Below are 21,992 nucleotides of genomic sequence, written 5' to 3' on the forward strand. Positions count from 1 at the left end.
CCAATCGATGATCTCAACTGAAGTTTCCTCTGTCAGCTTCATGAGGAGGCTGCAGAAACTCCTGAAGAATGACAAAAGTGTCGTCTAGGTTGAGCTTCGTCGAAGTCTGCGGCGGGAAAAGTCAAAGAGGTCCAAACGCCGTTTAAGTCTCGACAATGCGGTTCAAACAAAGAAGGCAGTGATTTGAAGTCTTGGTGGTTTTCTGCGGTGCTCCTGCTAGCCAGGGCTGGGTCTCGTTACAGTTGTGAGTCAGTCGGCGGCTCACCAAGATGTCTATGGAGGAGCAGGAATATGCCGATGCTGTTCTGGTGACAGAGGCCGGGCCGCAGTGGCTCCGAGCCGAGGTCGAGCGTCTCACCCGGGAGCTCCGTGAAACGACCCAAGAGAAGATCCAGGCGGCGGAGTACGGGCTGGCGGTGCTGGAGGAGAAACAGCAGCTCAAGCAGCGATTCGATGAGTTGGAGACGGAGTACGAGACGGTCCGACATGAGCTGGATCAGCTGAAGGAGGTAACCTGAGGTCATAGCCACGCAGACAGACACCTTTAAAAATATATCGGTGTGTGAACTCTGCATGTAACTGCGAGTATTCCGTTGGCAGCACGTTAACGGTTTACTGTTTGGTGCAGCGGCGGTCAACAGTCTGTTTACTAACGGGTTTCAACGTGTCAGTCAGAACCACAGTCTGTAATCAGAACCATCATAAATCACGTTAAGTGTCAAACACGGGCCTTGTTCACTTGAAGCTCAACACTGAAGCTCAGTTATAACTGCAAGCTGCCATAAAGTATAAATTAATTAGCTGAGGTCAGCCTGTGAAGATATGACGGATTGTTATGTGGCAAGCCAAATGCTATTCACTGTTTTCTAATCAGAATACAAGTCATATGACTCACTGTTCTCTTCATATTGAAGGATAAAAGTAGGGCTGGGCGATATGACATAGATATAACTCTAATCCTGATATTTTTTAGGCCAATCAGCGATAAATAACTTAATATACACATTTTCTCCAGAGTAATGTAATGTAAATTCTTTAATAGTGCAAACATGTGGTGATCTTGTAGATTATCTTAAATAACATTCGGTATTTTTAGGCTATCCAACGATATATAAGTCGATATACATTATTTTTGTTATCTGCTCCCAAGTATCACACACAATTTTTCTCAAGTGGTGCAAATATATGATGAGTTTATAGATTATGATGCTTGTAGATTAGCTTGAACTACCGAAAAATGCAACATACGCTTTAATACAGAAGCAAAATAATCAAAATATATTATTTATAGTAGTAAAACCCTGACAGTATGACTGAGCGATATTGACAAAATCAAATGTCACATTTTTTTTTTTTTATGAAATCAGCAACTCAATATCTATATGTGGATGGGTTATCCATAAGGATGATTAGTGGTGCTCTCATAAAACATTACGACAATCAAAACTTTGATAATTAATCACAAGTAAGGTGGATACAGTGACTATGTGGGTAAAAGCAAATAATAGAACAGCTAGAAGAGTCTGATAAATTCAATTTTTTTATTGCAATATTCCATATATTGTTACAGTCTTAAGTCATATTGAAGGATAAAAGTTGATATTACTTTGTGGTCACTTGCCCATACTCACTCTTGGTATGTGAGGTTGAGGCCTTCAAATCAGACATCTGCAGTTGCAGTAGTATGTTATATTTACATGCTTCTGTGGCTAACCTTGTGTTAGTGTAATGGGTCTAAAAGTAACTGGGAGTGCAAACTGTAGTAGAAAAGAAATATGTTTCAGACTTGCTTTGGTTTGCAGTTCTGTCAAAAGTGAATCTCAAGAATAGAACTGCAACAACTAATTGATTGGTTGTCCACTATTAAATTAATTGCCAGCTGTTTTCAGATTGGGAAATTGGCACCAGCCAAATTTCTGTTGCTTAAAATATGAAAAAGATTGGATTTCAGACACATAATAATCATGATCTACTATTGAGTTACTGGTGAATTTGAACATTTGTCTCAGTGGCAGGTAGACATTCACATTTTGAAAGGTTAATTTCCCACTCTGACTATTTGATGATATAAGTTTGAGTATATTTTTTTTGTTTCCTAACAAAATGAAGTTCACTTTTTATCTTCCAAATTATGAATATTTTCTGTTTTCTTTAGTCCTCTGTGTTAATAAATTGAGTGTCTTCATGGACAAAATAAGACATTTGAGGACATACCCTTGGTATATGGGAGCAGCATTTTTCATGTTTGTATGACATTTTATAGGCCAAACAACTAATCTTGAAAATGATTGACAGATTAATCAATAATGAAAAGAACCTTAAGCTGCAGTGCTAATGTCGCTCTGTTGATTTTTTTTTTATAAACACTGTCCTGACGTCCTCATTAGCTCTTTGAAGAGCCTCTTGTTTTCTGGAATCTGAATTACCCACCACCACCTTTGTTGGATTTGTCAGTATGGTTAAGTCAAAAGGGAACTTGGTTCTCATGGCAGGGAGCAAGGAGGTTTTCATCTGTCATCATCACTGAATTCAGCTGTTCGAGACAAGTTTAACCTACTCATTTCAACATTAAGATGTTATGACTGTAAGCCAAGCTGTTCTTAACAAATCTCTCTTCACATCCAGTATCTTCCCTACACCTGTGGAGTAATATAATTCTCACTTGAGCAAATGTCATGTTCTCTCTTTTAACATGGTACTCTGTGACATCACAAAGTGATTTCTGAAGGCATCATTTGAAGCTTGGGTTTATTGTTTATGGCCATCTTTGACAATGGACCTAAAAATTGCAAACTTGCTAAATGAAGAAGAGTCTGGGCAAATCTGAGCTTATGTCAATGTCAGGCAAGAAAACATGGCGCAAAGCATTGAATGCCATAACATTTTCCTTGATATAAAACCAGTGATTTGTAAATTCCCACAACTGCAGAGGCAACATTAGCTACTGAGATCTCAACTTGTGGGGGATTTTGACTTCTCAAGAGAGAAGTTGGGTTTTCCCCCCTCTGTCCAGTTTAATCAGAGTTTTCTTTCAACCTTTAGAGGAACTGCATCTTAAGGCACTTCCACATTGACTTTAACATTCAGCTTTTGTGGTCACCTCTTGTTATTGACTATACATCCATGACTCACTCTTAATAATTCATTGGGATATTTCATTAATTGGTAGACAGGAGGCTACAAGTCTAGGGATGCAACTAATGATTATTCTTCACTGTCCATTAATCTGTCAATAATTTTCTCAATTGTTTGGTTTTGTTTGGTCAATAAAATGTCAGAAAATTGTGAGAAATGTTGATCGGTGTTTCACAAAGCCCAAGATAAAGTCCTCAAATGTTTTGTTTTGCCCACAACCTAAAGTTATTCAGTTCAGTGTTATAAAGAAGTATAGAAACCTGAAAATATTCACATTTGAGAAGTTGTCAGAAGTTATCAACATAGTTGGCAATTAATGTAATCATTGATTAACCTTTGCAGCTATTACCAAGTGAATTTCTGCTTGAGAAATTACTGAAACAATTAAATGATTATTGAAATGGTTGCAGATTAATTTTTTGCATCCATTCCCCAATTGACTAATCTATGAAGAGAGAAATTGTTGCAGCTCTATTTTCAATCAGTAAATTTCATGTCCAGTCAAGATGAGGAACTAACATGTGTCCTCACTGGAGAAGTGTTCACACATCATTCAGTGACTTATTCTTAGTCGTATGCTGGTGGTGATTTTTGTCCAAATGACATTATTCCATGCGTAGAACACAGTCTAGTCACTAAGTGAATCACTGTTGTAGTCATTCTCTTGGTATCTCATGATTCTGATTAAGTTTAAGTTCTCTGTTGGTCATATGCCAACAATTGGAGTGATGCAGAGATTGGCAATGAATCTTCCTTCAACAACCTTCAAATACTATGTACAAAAGAAATATAAATGAGAAGTGAGGCAAAGAGATCTGTCAAAGGCACAAATAGGGCAGAGGTTAAAATATAGGAACAAAATGTTATATAAAAAGAATATAGGCATGTATAATATAATACATTAATGCTTTAAAACTTTGTATGTCACTGTGACTGATATTGGAAAAGGAATCATTCATGAACACCCACTGAGCTTTAGGCATCACAGATCAGTGCACATCACGACTGACCGCTGCATGTCACACATACCAATTTGTTTGACTGAAAACTGTTAAGAAAGAAAAGGTGGGGTTTGATGCTGGTGGGAAGGAGAGTCTCAGCTCTGTGGTGGGTGTCTTGGACTGTAGTTGTTACATCATCTGTTATCTCAGTGTCAGTGCTTTTTGCCTTCAAGTCAGTGGACTGTGGGCCTGTTCATGCTATGAAGTCTTAATGTGTTGTCCTCATTCTGTTAGTACTGTTGACTTAAGCATATAGATGTTGCTTGTTACCTACGTATTAGTGCATTCACAACCACACTAGCAGTCATCTCCATTATGCGCAGCTCTCTGCTGTGGAGAGACCCCTAGCAGACCTGAGAGTAAATGTGGTTGGTATCAGTTTCCCCAGTAACTTGTGGAGTTTTGTCAAAGTTATTGTGGTCTAAAATTACTAAAGCTTAAATGTCAGCAGCTAACCTTTGTTTTGCTTTTTGCTTTATTGTGCAATATATTGTAGTCATGTTTGGAAACTATAATTTAGTGGGATCAATTGTTAGTTATTTAAAGTACTGTATAAATTTGACAAGGTTGCGGTTGTTGAATGTCAGCATTACAGTGTTCTTTGTTTGTTTGTTTTTTGTCTTGTCGTTTGTTTGTTTTTAATTTGCCCTGAACTGACATGCCAGCAAGCCCTCGCTCCCAGGCTGTGTACCATTCCAAACGGGTAAATTTTAAGTAAAGGTAAAGTTTGGGTGTGAGATACGGAAGTGGTGCATATCTTGTGACAGAGTGCTGTAGTCTGAAAATGTTTGGAAAGATAGAGATATTTTGTTGGGTTTAATTTTATTTGACAGGGGCTTGTAACAGTGATTCCTATTGAAGTACTGTATGTGGAAAAGGGATGTCATTGCAAAAGCGCATAAAAGTCTGTGCTGCATGAAAATGTTAACATTTAAATATCTTAAATATGGATGTTTTCAACCTTTAACTTGAATATTGGGTTGTTTCAAGTCAGATTTCCAAGAGAGATCAAACTGATTGAGATTTTTGTTGTCTGATTAGAAGACAGCAGCCACCAGTTGCCTCTAGCTTCTCATATGAGCATGACAAATTCAAATGTAATCACTGCTTTCAATTATCTCCTTCCATGCTTTGTTAGTGTGCACTATGAATATCATGAACTGACACCAAAACATAGCAGGAGGCTGACACAGAATTTGCGAGTGAATGGTCCTTTGTAACATAAGAGGCAAACAGACAACCAGTAATAAAGGCAGAGAATGACAGGCCCCTGTTTCTTTCTTTCTTTCTTTTTTTTTTTTTGAATAAACCCTGTCTGTAGAGAGCTCTTATCTTATCGCCAGCGGTTATTCTGGTCATACTTGTGGTTCTGTGTGTGCATCTTAAAACAAGTTTGATCAAAGTAGTTTAGCCCTGATGTTTTTTTTCTTTCTGTCTGTCCTCAGGCCTTTGGACATGCTTACTCCACACACAAGAAGGTGGCAGCAGATGGGGAGAGCAGGGAAGAGTCACTGATCCTTGAGTCTGCCAGTAAAGAGGCTCTCTACCAGCAGAAGGTCCTAGAGCTGCAGAATGAGCTCCGACAGGCCAAAGCCTCCTACACCAGCATACAAGCTGAAAATGAACGTCTGACGTCCATTGCCCTGGAGATGAGAGAGGTGATCACTGAATTATACAAATGTTAAAAGTTAGAAATGTTATTTTGATTTGATTATGATCTGATTTTAGTCAAGATGGTGCAAATATAAAATCTGATAATCTTTACACAACATTACACAACATTCAGCATATGTTGCTGGAAACTGGATCTCTCCAGCCACATCTTTTTTTTGTTTACATCTAATATGTTACAACTATGTGATCTGAAATTGCTTTCTGGACATGGGAGACACAGAGACCCACCATTTACATCTGTGGTGTTTTATGTTTTTCTAGCCTTTAATGTGGAAACTTCAAACGTTTTCCCTAAATCAGATGTTTAGATGTAGATGTTTAGTGCCAAAATCTGGATTAGTTTATCTCACAGTTGTAAATGAGAGCCACTACTTTTGTGTTTGAAAGATTCATTGTAAGCCTCAGTTACAATCAAAAATAGGGTGAAAGGTGAGGTTGGTAAAGCCAACGGAAGCTGAGCTGGACACATGAAGACCAGACCACCACAAGTTGTCATGGTGAGTTGTGAGAGTTTGTGCTTGTAGTGGGGGAGGGTCTGTCAGTTAGCAAGAGTGCAGTCAAACCAGCAGGAAAGATGATGTCATGGTCCACTGTGAGTGACACAAAGGATGTCCTCCGCCAGGGCTCTCTGTAGCATGGATTGGTAAGTGGACCATGTCCTCCTTCCGTCATTACAGTCGCCTGCCAAAGTCTTGCCCCTGTGGTATGTGAAACATGCTGACACGCTGATCCTCATTTCACTCAGACTGACCAGACAGTTGAAAAGATGTAGTTTGCACTGGCTGGGTGATTTTTCACTCAATTAGTGATAGTGAACATTTATTCTAATCAGAGTTTATTCTCATGCAACCTGCTGTAACAGCGTCTCTTCTGCTCTTCTGCAGAATTCAGAGCTGGCAGAGCTGCAGCGGGGTCAGCTGCGAGATGACATCAGAGAGTACAAGGTGCGAGAGGCTCGTCTGCTGCAGGACTACAGCGAGCTTGAGGAGGAGAACATCTCTCTTCAGAAACAAGTGTCTGTCCTCAGACAGAACCAGGTGAGATGAAGAAGATGGAGCTCGATATTACTTTTGTTACACATCTTGAACTGGATGGAAAAATAATCACCTTTTTATGACTCAAACAAGACACATTATTGGTTTTTGGTTCTAATATGACCACATAGTCATTTGAGCATGCAAGATAGGGACAAAGCAAGACATTAAAGGGATAGTTATCTATTGTCAGAGTATTAGCCACAGTTGATGCCGGTCGGCACACCCTCAGCTTGGAGAAGCAGAGAGGAGTGCCAAAACAGACACTAAGCAAAGTATTGAAATGGACAGGATCAGCAAAATAAACATTTTTCAGCCGCCTAAAAAAGTCCTGCCTAAAATTTTTTTATATCAGTTAAAGAGTATGCTACATTAAAAATATTTCCACAGCTTCACTTTGCTGTCAGACAGCCTTTACCAATGGGAATCCAATGTTATAAAAGCCAAATCTTCGCTCTCTCCAAACCAACCAAACTCCATTGGCGAAATCAGTAATTTTATCTCACAGAACACACATGCGGTGCTGGTGTACTGCTTCCTCGATCATGAGTTTGTTTGTGTTATTGAGTGTCTTTGCTGTTGTAAAATTATAGTTCAGACTCAGTGAAGTCACACAATAACACAAACAAACTAACCAATCTGGGCAGCAGTAGACCAGCAACTCCTGTGCTCTGCAAGGTAAAGTCACTGATTTTGCCTGTGGGGTCTGGCTGGCGATATTTGACTTATATAACAATGGTTTTCTGTCAGAAAAGGCTAGCTGATGGCAAGGTAAACCAGTGAAAATACTCTAAATATACTGTACACTTGAACTGATACAGTTTTTCTTTTCTTTTAGGTGGACCATTTTTAAATGGCTAAAATGCCTGTTGCTGACACATATACATCAGTTCATTGCTTAGCTTCTGTACTGGTCCCCCTGTTGCTTCTTAATTATCAAATAATCTGAACTATTCCTTTAAAAAACTTGTCACCTTCCCAACATGTCTGAAGTTCGCTAGAGTTTAAAATGGTACTCACAAATGATCTTTTTATCTATTATTCACTCTAAAATTTGCATTAAAGACTTTGTTTATTGGTAACTGAACAATAAATGAGTCTCTTTGGCTCAGTAGCAATACTAAAGTAGACAAAAATCAACTGAATAAAATTACTGACTTCCTTATTTATATTTTTGACCATCTGCTAAGGTGGAATATGAAGGTCTAAAGCACGAGATCCGCCGTCTGGAGGAGGACTCCCAGTGCCTACACAGCCAGCTGGAGGAAGCCATGCGTCTGAGAGAAATCGCTGAGCGACAGCTGACAGAGGCCTTGGAAACGATTAAAACAGAGCGTGAGCAGAAGGCCACCCTGCGCAAGGAGCTCTCCCACTACATGACCATTGGTGGCTCTGTGTACAACGGCTCTTTCAACATCTCCATCGACAACCTTAAACTCCATGACGATCCCTCTGCCACCTCCGAGCCGGACAATGATGATCTCATCAGAGGCTTTGAAAATGGTTTGGTCAAGGCAGGTGAAGGTGATGAAGACAACAGAGCCGCTATGAACAAGAAGGGAGAGACTTTCAAGCCAGCTCCCAGCCTGGTGGATGACCTGTTGAGTGAGCTCAACATCTCCGAGATCCAGAAGCTTAAACAACAGCTGATGCAGGTATGATGTCTGTAAGATGCTCTTTGACCGGTTGAATTACTGCAGTGTATTGCCTGTTCCCATGTTTTCAACACACTCACTCAAAAATAGATTCAGCTGTCAGCTAAAACACACTAAATAGCATACTGTATATATCTTTAAGACCACAACCTCTACATATATCGCAAACATTTTTTTAAACATTTGCCTCACACCTTGAAAACCTCTAGAGTAAGTTAATAAAATGTACAATGCTCATTCTCTAAACACTGACAGATGAATGTGAAGAGAATACGTAAGGTTTGAAAAGTAGATTTTATTATTGACTGACCACACATTGTATTTGAAAAATGGCTTCAGTGATTGTATACAGTTAACACAGTCTCAATGGTTATTGATCATCTATGGTCATGCCCATTTTTTATGCATTTTCTCATGAAGTAAATGTGGACATTTTTTATTATTATTATTATGTATTTATTTAGATATGTGTTGATTTTAATGTTCTTGAATTAGGGCTGGCCAATATGGACAAAATCAACTATAACAATATTTTTGGCCAAGTACCTTGATATAGATGTTTACAGATATTGCAACAATATGGTAGAGATTAGTAGATTAGTATTTTCAGAAAACATTAACACAATGAGATTTTTGATAAATAATCAACAGTAATGTGGATATAATGACTAAGTGGGTAAAAGCAAATAATGAACAGGTAGAACAGTCTGGTAAGTTCAGAAAACAGACCATTTTAATGCCGACATCATGATTACATCACAATGTTAAGTGTTGGCAAAACAAAGGAAAACTAGAGGCAAACATGGATCATGTCAGAGTAGTAGACCATACAACCAAGGGAAAATATCATCTTATATCAAAATATCAGTGGTGTGAAGTTGATCAACTAACTGAAAATGTGTTTGTTTGTATGTTAGGTGGAACGGGAGAAAGTGGCCCTGATCAACTCCCTTCAGGAGAGCCAGAAGCAGCTGGAACAGGCCTATGGGACTGTGTCTGAGCAAAAAGAAACTGTCAACAGGCTGACCGAGAACCTCAGTGCAATGAGGAAACTTCAGGCCAGTAAGGAGCGTCAGTCTGCCCTTGACAGTGAAAAAGACAGGGACAGCCATGACGACGGGGACTACTACGAGCTGGACATCAACGGACCTGAGATCCTGCAGTGTAAATACACCGTGGCCGTGTCGGAAGCAGGCGAGCTGAGGCAGGAGCTGAAGACTCTGAGGGCAAAGTATGAGGAGTGTCAAACCCAGTATGAAGACGAGCGAGCGCGGCTGGAGAGTGACGTGCAGGAGCTGAGGTCAAGCCTAGCATCGCTGGAGAAGATCAGCCAAGCAGATAAAGCTGAAGTGGCTCGTCTAGAGAAGGAGCTCCGTCTGGTCAGTGCAGCGGCAGGAGAATCACTTGGCAGCCTCAATGTGGCCCAGGACGAGCTCATAGCTTTCAGCGAAGAGCTGGCCAATCTCTACAACCACGTGTGTATGTGCAACAATGAGACCCCGAACCGCGTTATGCTTGACTACTACAAGCAGGGCAAGGCCATCGTAAGAAAGGGACAAGAAGGGAAGGAGTCTTCTGTGCTTCTCACAAATGGGCTCATCACTGAGTCTGAACTTAAAAAGTCCGACGCCACTACAGAAACCCCAGCTCCTGCTCCAGAGCACCGGCCAGAACCCATGAACATCTATAACCTTGTAGCCATCATCAGGGACCAGATCCGCCACCTGCAGCAGGCAGTGGACCGCACCACAGAGCTGTCGCGTCAGAGACTCGCCAATCTGGAGCTGAGTACGGTGGCAGACAAGGACAAAGAGGCCTGCATGGAGGAGATCCTCAAACTGAAGTCCCTGCTCAGCACCAAAAGGGAACAGATCGCCACTCTCAGAGCTGTGCTCAAGGCTAACAAACAGGTCAGAAGACTGCTGTGTGTGTGTCTGTCTGTGTGTGTCTGTGTCTGTGTCTGTGTCTACATGTGTGTATGCATGCCTGCTGTGCATGTTTCTCGCAGGAAGGATGTTCATTGTTTCTCAAGCTGTACATGTACAACAGATAAGGATAATTTGCTTCAGCTAAAAATAACCGTGACATACAAATGTGCAATAAATAGATAATAATATGTTTAGTTTAGTTAATTATGTTCCCCATTAAGTATAGCACCACAGCAGTAATTCTTCCTGGGGCCCACAAAAGGCTTACACTGTGACAATGTACCACAATTTACATCATAGCATTTAGCATAACAAAATACACTGGACAAAGACTAGAACACACACACAGACAAGACAAGCTCCTGACAGTACAAAGTCCAAATAGATAATATTCAATTACTTAATTAATATGTGGTATCTACTACTTATCTGACTACAAGTTTGCAATATTTGCATCCACATAATTTACCAAGTAATGAAAAAGATTTATGATTCTAACACAAAATAGGCGGTCACAGCCACAAACTTACTTTTGTATGTATTCCATTTTCTACTAACTGACTAGAAGTTAGACAACCAAAATCTACCTTGATTCATGGTTTTAAGCCAAAAGATGCTGCCGTAGTGACATTTTGAATTTAATTCTACCATTTTCTTATGTGATATCTATAAGAAGTAAATTCCATCCTTGCATAGCTGGGTACATAATATAAGATCTGATTCCTTTTAGACGGCCGAGGTTGCTCTGGCCAACCTGAAGAGTAAATACGACAGTGAGAAGGCCATGGTGACTGAGACGATGATGAAGCTCCGCAATGAACTGAAGGCTCTGAAAGAGGATGCTGCTACGTTCTCCTCTCTTCGAGCCATGTTTGCTACAAGGTATGATTATACATGATCACTGGTTTACTTTTCATTCCTAACAAACAGGCAGTGAAGCATTACATGGCACCCTGGTGCTCTGGGGCTCAAACCATAATGCCTGACATCTATTGTACTATATCTGTTACAGAAAATATATATCATATACTGTACGTATCTATCCTCTTTTCAGCATCTTTTCCGAGTAATTAGGGCTGCAACTAATGATCATTTTCGTTATTGATGAATTTGTTGATAATTCTCTCAATTAATCGATTAGTTGTTGCATCTATAAAACGTCAGAAAATGGTGAAAAATGTTGATCAGTGTTTCTCCAAGCCCAAGGTGACGTCCTCAAATGCCTTGTTTTATTTACAACCCAAATTACTTAGTTTACTGTTATGAAGGAGTGAAGAAACTAGAAAATATTCACATGTGAGAAGCTGAAATAATAGAATTTTAACACTCAGAAAGACTCAAAAGGTTAATTGAAACCTTTTGAATGTTTCAATGAAAAACACTCAAAATTGATTATCAAAATAGTTGGCAATTCATTTTATAGTCTATTAATAATCAATTAAATGATAAATCATTGCAGCTCTACTAGTAATAAAAAAGAAAATTTAAAAACTTCAGTGCTTATTCTTCTCAGTTGTTTAGTGTGAGTGTCTGTATATGTTTGTGAGAAAGACACAAGGCATTGTGGGAACAGTCTGATGTAATACTTGTGCTAGTCAGCTAGCAGAGTCCTCATCCTCCCATCTGGAAAATGCTGTCTGGGGAATGGAGAAAACATGTGACAGCAGCAGCTCTTCAAGGCAAATTGCTCCCTCTGCTGGAAGTAATGTGCATCTCTTCCTCCATCTCCCCTCTCCTGCTCTTTTCTCCACCCCCCCCCCCCCCCGTCTCTCTCTCAGGTGTGACGAGTACGTGACCCAGCTGGACGACATGCAGAGGCAGCTGGCTGCTGCTGAGGATGAGAAGAAGACCCTGAACTCTCTGTTGCGCATGGCCATTCAGCAGAAGCTGGCCTTAACGCAGCGCCTGGAGGACTTGGAGTTTGACCACGAGCAGGCGCGTCGCAACAGTGCCACAGCAGCGGGAGGGAAGGGCAAAGCAAAGGGCAAGGGAGCCTCCTCCAGCCATCATGTAAGTCAGAGGCTGTGCTGCAGAATTAATTCTGAGTCACAAAGCATCAACAGAAGCCCTGGGTTCTTCTGCAGGGTTGTATTTGTCCTTTTCAAACTTCTATATCTATATTTTTTTAAGATTTGCATCTCATTAAAGCTTTGCATACACTCAGTTTTCCTAACACTAAGCTCTCTGTTTTTGTAGCTTTCATACGTACAGTGCTTAACAAATTTATTAGACCACCTGTCATAAAAACATGAAAACAGAAATATTTTAGAAATCTTTCAAAAACTTGTTTAAAACTAAAAATGTTATTGTTATTTATTTGTTATTTAATAAAAAACTGGAACAACTAAATATACCTTTTTCCACGCATAATAACCAAAAAACTTAATATTTTGTATGGTCTCCTTTGGCCTTGAAAACATCTTGCATTCTTGCTGGCATTGTTTTTAGTCTCTTTTGTTATGGAGTTCCAAATAGTTTCTAGTTGTTCCCACAGACTTGCTTTAGATGAAACTTTTGTGCGATCAGTCTTTGAACCTACTAAATCCCAAATGTGTTCCCTTTTTTTTTGGTCAAATAGTCTTTGCACAGCTTTGAAGTGTGCTTGGGGTCATTGTTTTGTTGGTATATGAACCCACGACCAATCAGATTCAGTCCAGAAGGGATTCCATGATGCACTAAGATGTTGTGGTAGACGTTCTTGTTCATGATGCTGTTGATTTTCACTAATTTGCCCACACCATTTCCACAAATCTCATACCACAGTGGAATCTCCACCGTGTTTCACTGTGGGTGCAATGCATCTGGCATCAAAACGTTTTCCAGCTTTTCTGTGGACATAGACACGACAATGCTGACTGAAGAGTTCAAACTTGGACTCGTCCGTCCAGAGTACCTTCTTCCAGTCATCAACAGTCCAGTGTTTTTGCTCCCTGGCAAATCTGAGGCATTTCTGGATGTTTGCAGGCCTCAATAATGGCTTCTTAGCAGCTAGTCTTCCCTTTAAGCCTTGTTTCATTAGTTGTCTGCTTATGGTCATTCTGGAGACTGTGTCACACTCTGATCTAGAAACATTTATCTCTGCCTGAAGATCAGCAGTGGTCTTCCTTCTGTCTCTAGTACTTAAAACCTTGAGGTGTCTGACATCTGCTTCAGTTAGCTTTCGTTTCCTGCCTCTTCCTTGGCGAATTTTGAAAGTACGAGTCTCTGCAATTGACTCCAAACCATACTTGACCACACTGTGAGAACACTTTGTCTTTCCCTGTTTGTCTCAGAGACCATCCAGCATCATGAAGTGTTTTAATGCAGCCTTTTTCATTATCAGTGAGCTCTCGATGTTTTACCATTTTGAACAGGAAGGAGGAATTTCAAACTGAATTCACCTTTTTATACCCAAATTTGAGCCATCTCACTGGGCTTCTCTGAGAAGTCAGAAATTAATCAAGCATAACATTCAGCCACTAAAACTAATTTTCTGGCCAATATTTCTACAGGTAAGAGGAAGAATATGCATTATTGATTTTGGAGCCAACTGTCCCTTTAATACCCTTTCTGTACTGTAATGTGTTGTTTACAGTGTAAGACTTTTCTGCTGTACCTGGTCATTTTTGTAGCATGAAAGCAATTACACTTTGTATAGTTGTTGTTTTCATGGTAAAAGTATTATATAGAATCTATAGCAGTTAGCACACAGAAAGAACAAATCTCCCAAGCATTGTTTTCTGTGTTATATTTATATCATTATTTGGCCTGAGAACCACATGAAACTGGAAACTACATGCTAATTTTAATTGAACTAACACTGGCTTCCAGCTGCATCCCATTCAAATTCACTGATAAAAATAAGCAGGTATAATTTGTAATGGAAAGTACCAAACTCTCAGCCATGTGTGGGTTCAGTGATAGTTTGGTGTGCTGGTGAGTTGTTTTGTGGGTGGAGGTCACAGGGGGAGAATCATACTAATAGGGATGTCATAGTGAGAGAATTTTCTCACTGGTTAATAAACTCATGGCCAGTTTTACCAACTACACCAGACAATTTAACAAGAAAATATATTTTAAAAAAGAAAAATAAGTCACCAACAATCAATAGTTATATATCGTTAGGGCACTTACTTTGATCTTTAATGTTCGATTTTTATAACTTCCCCTACTTTGAGCAAAACTTAGGAAGGTTGTTCATCATTAAGTTTCAGGATGCCAGGTCTATCACACATCCCCCACACTGACCTCAGCAACTGTAGCTGATGTCCACAGGCAAGTTGTAAAGTAATGCTGATGTTAATTACACACCGGTTGCAATGCAACCATATCCAGTTGTCAAGAAAGCTCATGTCAGGCTGTGATTACTCCTGTTTGAAATCTGACCCCTGCTTCTCTGCTGTGACTCTGCTGCTGTACAGAGCAGACACTCTCAGTTTGTAATTGTAGCGTCTGTTGATCAACTAAGTACTGATAACACACCATTGTTTATGATATATTAAAACAGAAATCTGACAATCTTTAGTGAGTAGTACTATAAATGTTATCTACCTCCTTTTGGCATTAGAAAAATTATTTTATATATAATCTTAGGCCATAGTACAGGTGTCTTTTTCTCTTACTGGTTTAAAAGAACTTGTGAGATAAAAAGTAAAAAAATAAATTATGGTACAACTCTTTAATAATTTTCCCCTGACTATCAATGACTCATTATTGATGCCTGCATGCGTAACACGCCTCAGTCTTCCGCTTCCTAAAAGAATCTAACTTTCCTAACTGCTAATGTCATTAATGAACTCTGTCTCACCAATGAAGTGGAAATAGAAATTCCAATAAGCAATCAATTGAATGTGATTTCCTTCTGTTTTTTTCTTTCCATTTGCAGTAAATTGATTATGCCAAGTGTCCTTAAGGAGGTCCATCAGAGTGTGTATGACAGTTGGCAGTCACCTGTGCTCCTGGTTCCTTCACTCTCTAATCATGGTCCAAATCATGTCATCGCTACCAAGAGATCATATCCAACAGTATTTGAGAAGGGCCTTGTTATAGAGTGCCAGAATATGTTGAATTTGAACATACTGACTGCAGAAAGAATGACTCATCACATCGGCTGACCGCTGCAGTCCTTCAGTCTTCCAACAATATGCACCACTATCATTACTGAACCAGAGGAAGAATCAAGATGGGTGTTTGCTGATTAATTTCTGCCTGTGTTACCCTGACTGAGCACTTTTTGTTTTACTTATTTGCTCTTAAGTGATTCCTCTTTCTTTCTAGAATCCTACTAATCGTTTCAAGTATTATACAATGTGTTCACAAGGATGTGCATGTTTATCTGCCCGATTCTGGACGACATTTTCAATTGACTGAACGTGTTTTTCGTATCCCTATTTATTTCATAGCAACAAAACCAGAAATTATGTGGCAGTTCTTTTGAAACCAGAACTTTCAACTCACACATTGGTCGAAACAAACATAAGAGACAAGTGATCTTTTCTGCCTTAGTTGTTTTCCTTTTGGCCTTAGATTTAAAGGTGCCTTTATGACCTCCCTCAAGCTGGCAGTGTTATCAAGATTTTTGGTTTATGACTATGTGAACTGTGGATTTGTAAAACTCTTGTGAGATTTGTACTCAGTTTTTCATTTTGCATGTTGCACAGTTACATTTAATAAATGTCAACGCCTGTGTTTAGGGACAAAAAACACTTGTTTATGGTGAGGGAAAGATTCTGGATTGGGTTAAAATGATCACTCTTAAGAGATGTTTCACAATTCTGGGGTTCCCATCTAGACATGACCAGTTTTTTGATCACCATTTCTTCTGTTTATTTTCACTATTATGATCCTGCAGATACGGAGCTTCAAATTCAGGGTCTTCACTAGATTTTGTTTCACTGGGCTCCTCCTTTGTAGACATGGCAGAGCTGTTACAAATTCATATATGCTTGATACGAACTAAGGAAAAGTATTAATGCAAAGCTTATTTAAAGATTTCTAAGTTAAGGTCAGATGTTAATAGTATTCATAAACTTTATTCATGAAGGAGAGTTTTTAATGTAATTGTTTTAATACAACTTTTTTTGTAAACCTTTTGAGTCAGTTGTCTGCAAACAGTAAGCCTGTGGTGCCATTTTGTGTTTTGTTTATACAAGTGCAATTTGCAAACATGACAAGAAAAAAACTAAATGTTTATGCTATGTGAAAATATTTTACACTTTTTTGCTCACATACTTGGTCCTAATTGATTTTATATACGTTTTTACTATAACTGCAATTGTATTTATTTGACAGTGTTCAGACTGCAGGATGTCATCGTCCTTTTTGTTTCATAAGGGAGCTCGAGTGGAGGTGGCTGGTCAGAACATGGATAAGACTGAACTTGTGATGAAACACTAGCAAGAGTCATGACTGTGAGCTGCTGTTGTCTCTGCTAACAGTTACAGCTGGTGAAGAAATAAATCTAACTTTCACAATATTGATGTTTTTGTTCATTTTTTCACTACCATTCCACAATAATTTTTACAGAAAGATTTATTCCTTTACTTTTAAGATGTATAAAACTTTGAGGTATGTGGATGTATCCTATAGTACTTGTACAGTGGTGGAAAGTAACTAATTACATTTACACAAATAATGTTTTTAAGTGCATTTTGATGTACTTGTATTTGAGTATTTCCATTGTATGCTACTTTATACTTTAACACTGTGGAAGACAGTATTGTACTTTTTATTCCACTTAATTTATCTGACAACATAAGTGACTAGTTACTGTGCATAACTGGATTATTTATACAAAATATAAATCAACTAATAAAACATGGTTTATTATTATATATTCATCCACCCAGCAGTGTATAAAATAATTTAAATAAGCTCCACCTTTACCAGCTGCAACATGAAGGAGATTAACACATTAATGCTTCACTTATAATCCAGTTATATTATTATTCTAAAATGGGCTGTTCTGCATAACGATGAGTACTTTTTGTGCTTTAAGCATAATTTAATATCAACACTCGTAATTTTACTTACTTATTTTACTATTTAAAATAATTCCAGTATATCTGTGTAAAGGTCAGTGTTTAAATTTAATATATTTAAATTATGATGCCATTGTATTTAATTTAAATAATTCACTTATATGTTTATTTACATGAGGCTGGCATAGTTAAGCAAGAGCAGAGCAATTACATTCATAGAAAGTAAAGTGCATGAAATAAAATAAGATGTAAAGTAACTATGTCCTCTTTTATCTTAAAAGAGCTTTGCTACATCCTTTTCCATGTTTCACTGAAAAAGGAAAGTTTTTTTTCCCTTTTTGGAAGACGTTGACGTAAGCCACTCCCTCCCTGCGGGGTGACGTAAGAGGGCGTGTCCAAACAAAGGACAAGAGGGGACTCCACAATGGGAGGTTCGTGTCTTTCTTTCACCAAAAGAAATAACGCTCATTTTTACCATAAAGTTCATATTCTGTTTCACTTCTTACATGTTTTCATAGCAGGTCCAGATAACGAACATTTCCTCGCGCTAACGAGCTGAAAAGTTGTCTCTATTTGTCAATGACAGTTTAACGTCTCAAGTCCTGTTGAGCTTTCTGAAGTTTCTTAACACGTCTGACACTAAAAAGAGCTTCGCTTTTCAATTCACGGTCAACATGCAAGTTAACGTGCTTTTTTCTCGCAACATTCCCGATCTTCCATGCTCCTCTCCTGTCACAGTTACCAGGAAAGACTGGACGTAATGTCAATTTTCCGCTCAGCAGCCTGTATGGATATGCTACTGCGAACTGCCATCCCATTCCAATGAAAAAGCTAAGCTGTTATCAGACAGTGTATGAAGAGTCTAAAGCTAATGTTTTAAGTCCTGTTCTAAAACTCGTCTCTGTTTATAGACAGTTTTCATGATCAGCTGCTAGAGGACAGCGCCTTCCTCAAAGCTGACCGCAGACTGGACACAGAGCTGGTGGACAAACTCATCCTGCAGCTCAACAGAATCTACCCACAGATCCTCACAGACAAGGAGGCCACCAAAGTAAGTCCTCGTACCCACAGTGCTTCACTGTCCTGGGCATGTGCAGGCAGTGGTGGTGGACAAGAGAATATACTGTCTTTAAAAAAAAAAAAAAAAAAAAAAAAAAAAGTTGTGTTTGCAAAATGTTCTGATAGGGACAGTTAACATAAAAATCAAAAATACATATTGTTCCTCTGGTCTGTAGTGCTATTTATCACTCCAGGTTGTTTTGTTGTGAGTCGCATAATGGAACTAGATGACATATGGCTTGTTGTGCTCAGGTCACCAAAAAATATTGACAAAAACTCAACAACCATGACCCAGTTACTCAAGGCAAACCACAGACCTTGTGTGCAGTTTCATGTAGGAACTATTTTCTTTCTACCAAACTACATCTGCCAACCGTATAACTGCGCAGAAGAAAGCGCACATCTACGCATGAACCAAAGATGACACCATTATTCCATGCTGTCACAAGTATGAGCCTCTCATCCATGAACGATGAACACTTCCTTCTGCTTGGTATTATAGTAGGTGGATGATAGAAAGAAAACAGGACCACAAGCCATCTAGTTCCATTATCTTCAAAAAAAAGTCAGACATCTTCATGGCAAATATCTCCAAAACTCTGCAAATCACACCAAAACAATCTAGATGGATAAATTCCCCTACAGGCCAGAGGTGAAATATATGTTTTTGATTTTGTGTTGACATGACTGTTTATCAAATGTATTCATCATGCAGCAGAACGACCCCTGTCAATATTATATTACCACATATTATATGATCATATAACCTTATTACTGGTCATTTGTGAGCCATGTTTGATGCTGTAACTGTATACTGTATATGTGGTGTAGTTCAGTCTATGATGCATCATATTGTAACTTACTGCAGGCTTTTTATACAAACTCCTGATCTTAAAAGTAATTAACAACTATAGTTGTGAGGTAAATGTAATATAGTTAGAAATATAGTATTTTCCCCCTAAATTGGAGTAAAAGAATAATATGGCACAGAATGAAAATACCCAAGTACAAATAAAAATAGAGGTAGTACATTTACTTGAGTACTTGAGTAAATGTACTATATTATAATATATGATACGATATAACTTTTTTTAATTTATAATTTAGTTTTACAGCTAGGCTGCTGAACCAGGCTGTAGCACAGCATGACACTCTGAATCACTGATTAATAAAAATAAAAAATAATCTGGCTACTAGCTCCAAAAGATCTGAGACTACAGAGACAGTAAATGTGCTGCTGAATCTAACAAAATTAAATACTATATGAGGAGTCCATTATAACTTTTATGTTGTGAATAGTCACTGAATGCAGCGGACAATCAGGAGGAAGGCTAAAAATAATTTCCTGATAGTTTTGATAATAAGAGCGTTGTTTGTTTGTTTTTTCACACCATTCAGTTAGCCAGTCCACATTATACTGGTACAGTCTGTCTGGTTAAAGATGTCAGGCAGCAGAGAAACTGAGGTGGAATCATCAGAATATTTTAAAAGAAACTGGCTGTGCAGTCTGCAGTGTACAATGTAAACAACACAGGTGATTTTATGCAGCCTTTAGGTGCTCCAGCATTAGTTCTGATCAGAGCGGAAATTGACATTTATCTTTATAAACTGTTTTGTGTTTGTGGGGAAAGAGTTGCACCAGTGAATGAGGATTAGATTAAACTGTAACTAAATCACTGAAATCGTTGAGTTAAGTACAGATTATATGAAAACCTGATGAAACAACACTGCTATGTAAATTAATAAAATAATCTCTAAAATAATTCCAGTGGAGATGCTTCATTTTAACCTGAGCAAGCTGTGTCAGCAAGCACAAACAAGGAAAGGAATATTTGCATTTGAGGATGGAAAATATCTAAATAACCGTCGTTGTTATCCAGTTCAGAAACTTGGACGTGCCCACAAGTGTTCGAGTGGGTGAGCTCCTGACACACCTGCAGAGGAAAGGAGAGGAAGCATGCAGGGAGTTTTATAGAGCTCTTCACCTTCATGTAGAGGAGGTTTACTACAGCCTGCCCACGCGGCTCCGCCTCAGAGGTTAGTGCCCCAAAAACTGCCTCTCTTTAGCATGTGTGATCCCAGTGAGATATTTATCCTTTTTTTGCATTTAACAGTTTGGTTAATACATATTTAGTTGTGTATTCTCGTATGTGCTACATGTTGTCTAAAATGTCATTCCTGTATCCAGACTTCTCAGATCCACTCACATATCGACGACTCTACCCGCAGAAATATGTTCTGAACGACAGAGGTAAAATATTAATATAGAGGAATGTGTATCAGTGTGAGTTCAATCTTGCATCCAAACCCAATGTTTAAACTGCAATTCTTAAATGTTCAACAGTAGAATTATATAAAATAATTCAGATGATTTAGTGATGATTCAAACTTTTTGCCAGGCTAAAAGTGTGTCAGATAATTATTTAGCACTGACAAGGACACCAGATAATGAATTACATTTACGTTTGTTTACGTCTTTCCAGGCCCTCTCTTCTTTCTGGGCTGTTTCAGCGTCGCAGTGGGAATGGCTTTACTCTATTACTACAGTGGTAAGAAGCTTTTCAGTTTTTTAAAGTCACCTGACATTGCAGTTGTGATACTGGGCTAGTAAATGTATATATATTAACTTTTGTGCATGCTTTTGAAAATATAATTGCTCTTAGTGCAGTTAATTCAGCGTTAACATGAAGGTGTCTTTGTTCTGCAGAGGCTAAATTGTCGGGAGGGAGCCGAGCCCTCGGGATGGCAGCTCTGGGTTTGAAAAAGAAAGCTCATGAGGTCCTCATTTGGTACACTGAAGAGAGCCTCATGAAGTAAAGGGTGACTCCTTCACACCAGGTGCTTCAGCTGTGCTGCTTTTATGAATGCCGCTTGCACCAAGGCACAGCACGATTTATCTTTTCTTGACTTTTGAGTTGGAATACTAATTTTTTCCGTAGTTATTTATAATATTTTGTTTATGATCTAAAATGAGAAAGATGGTCAAATTCAGAGCTACATTTGGCATTTTGCTCTTATTTTCACGTACACCAATCAGCCACAACATTTAAACCACCTGCCTGATATTGTAATGTTATGCAGTTCCTCCTCATGACACCAAAACAGCTCTGATTCGTTGAAGCATGGACTCCACAAGACCTCTGAAACACTTGAGCAGTTGATCCCAGAGGCGGGGCACTTGAGTCACAATTTGACTCGAGTCAAACTTAAGTTGAGCACTTGAGACTTGCTTGACTTACATTAATAAAAGACCCAACTTTGACTTGGTATTCATGACTCGAGTCTTAACTTGGACTTGAGACAGATGACTTGAATGGATGTGACATTTTTTATTAAATGTTTGCTTTTTTCTAGATATTGAGAAGTTACATTTTGTTTTTGAAACATGATTTCTGGGATACAAACCTGCTTGTCTTATAGAAAGGACTTGACTTGCTTTATTCTCACCACAGTAACTCGGGCTCTTGTCAAAGTTGCTCAGATCCTTATGCTGCTCATTTTTCCTGCTTCCAACAACGTACAGAGCTGACTGTTCACCTGCTGCCTA

The 21,992-nt window shown here is 38.8% G+C and overlaps 2 protein-coding genes across 2 annotated transcripts; both read left to right on the forward strand.

Moving 5' to 3' along the window:
* Nucleotides 1–22: 22 nt before the first annotated feature.
* Nucleotides 23–16,881, forward strand: LOC146331721 (protein bicaudal D homolog 2-like). Its single transcript, XM_084734768.1, has 8 exons — nt 23–509; nt 5,582–5,794; nt 6,695–6,847; nt 8,035–8,499; nt 9,417–10,409; nt 11,158–11,309; nt 12,206–12,437; nt 15,292–16,881. The coding sequence occupies exons 1-8, from the start codon at nt 270–272 to the stop codon at nt 15,292–15,294; spliced, it is 2,451 nt and encodes an 816-aa protein (XP_084590894.1). The 5' UTR covers nt 23–269; the 3' UTR covers nt 15,295–16,881.
* An 831-nt stretch (nt 16,882–17,712) lies between these two features.
* On the forward strand, nt 17,713–21,434 carry card19 (caspase recruitment domain family, member 19). The gene is made up of 6 exons (XM_084744998.1): nt 17,713–17,817; nt 18,298–18,437; nt 20,326–20,482; nt 20,634–20,696; nt 20,929–20,994; nt 21,153–21,434. The coding sequence occupies exons 1-6, from the start codon at nt 17,811–17,813 to the stop codon at nt 21,260–21,262; spliced, it is 543 nt and encodes a 180-aa protein (XP_084601124.1). The 5' UTR covers nt 17,713–17,810; the 3' UTR covers nt 21,263–21,434.
* Nucleotides 21,435–21,992: the final 558 nt, after the last annotated feature.

The sequence above is a fragment of the Lutjanus erythropterus genome, chromosome 2 (genome assembly GCF_056507025.1).
Source record: "Lutjanus erythropterus isolate fLutEry1 chromosome 2, fLutEry1.hap2, whole genome shotgun sequence".
NCBI lineage: Eukaryota > Metazoa > Chordata > Actinopteri > Lutjaniformes > Lutjanidae > Lutjanus > Lutjanus erythropterus.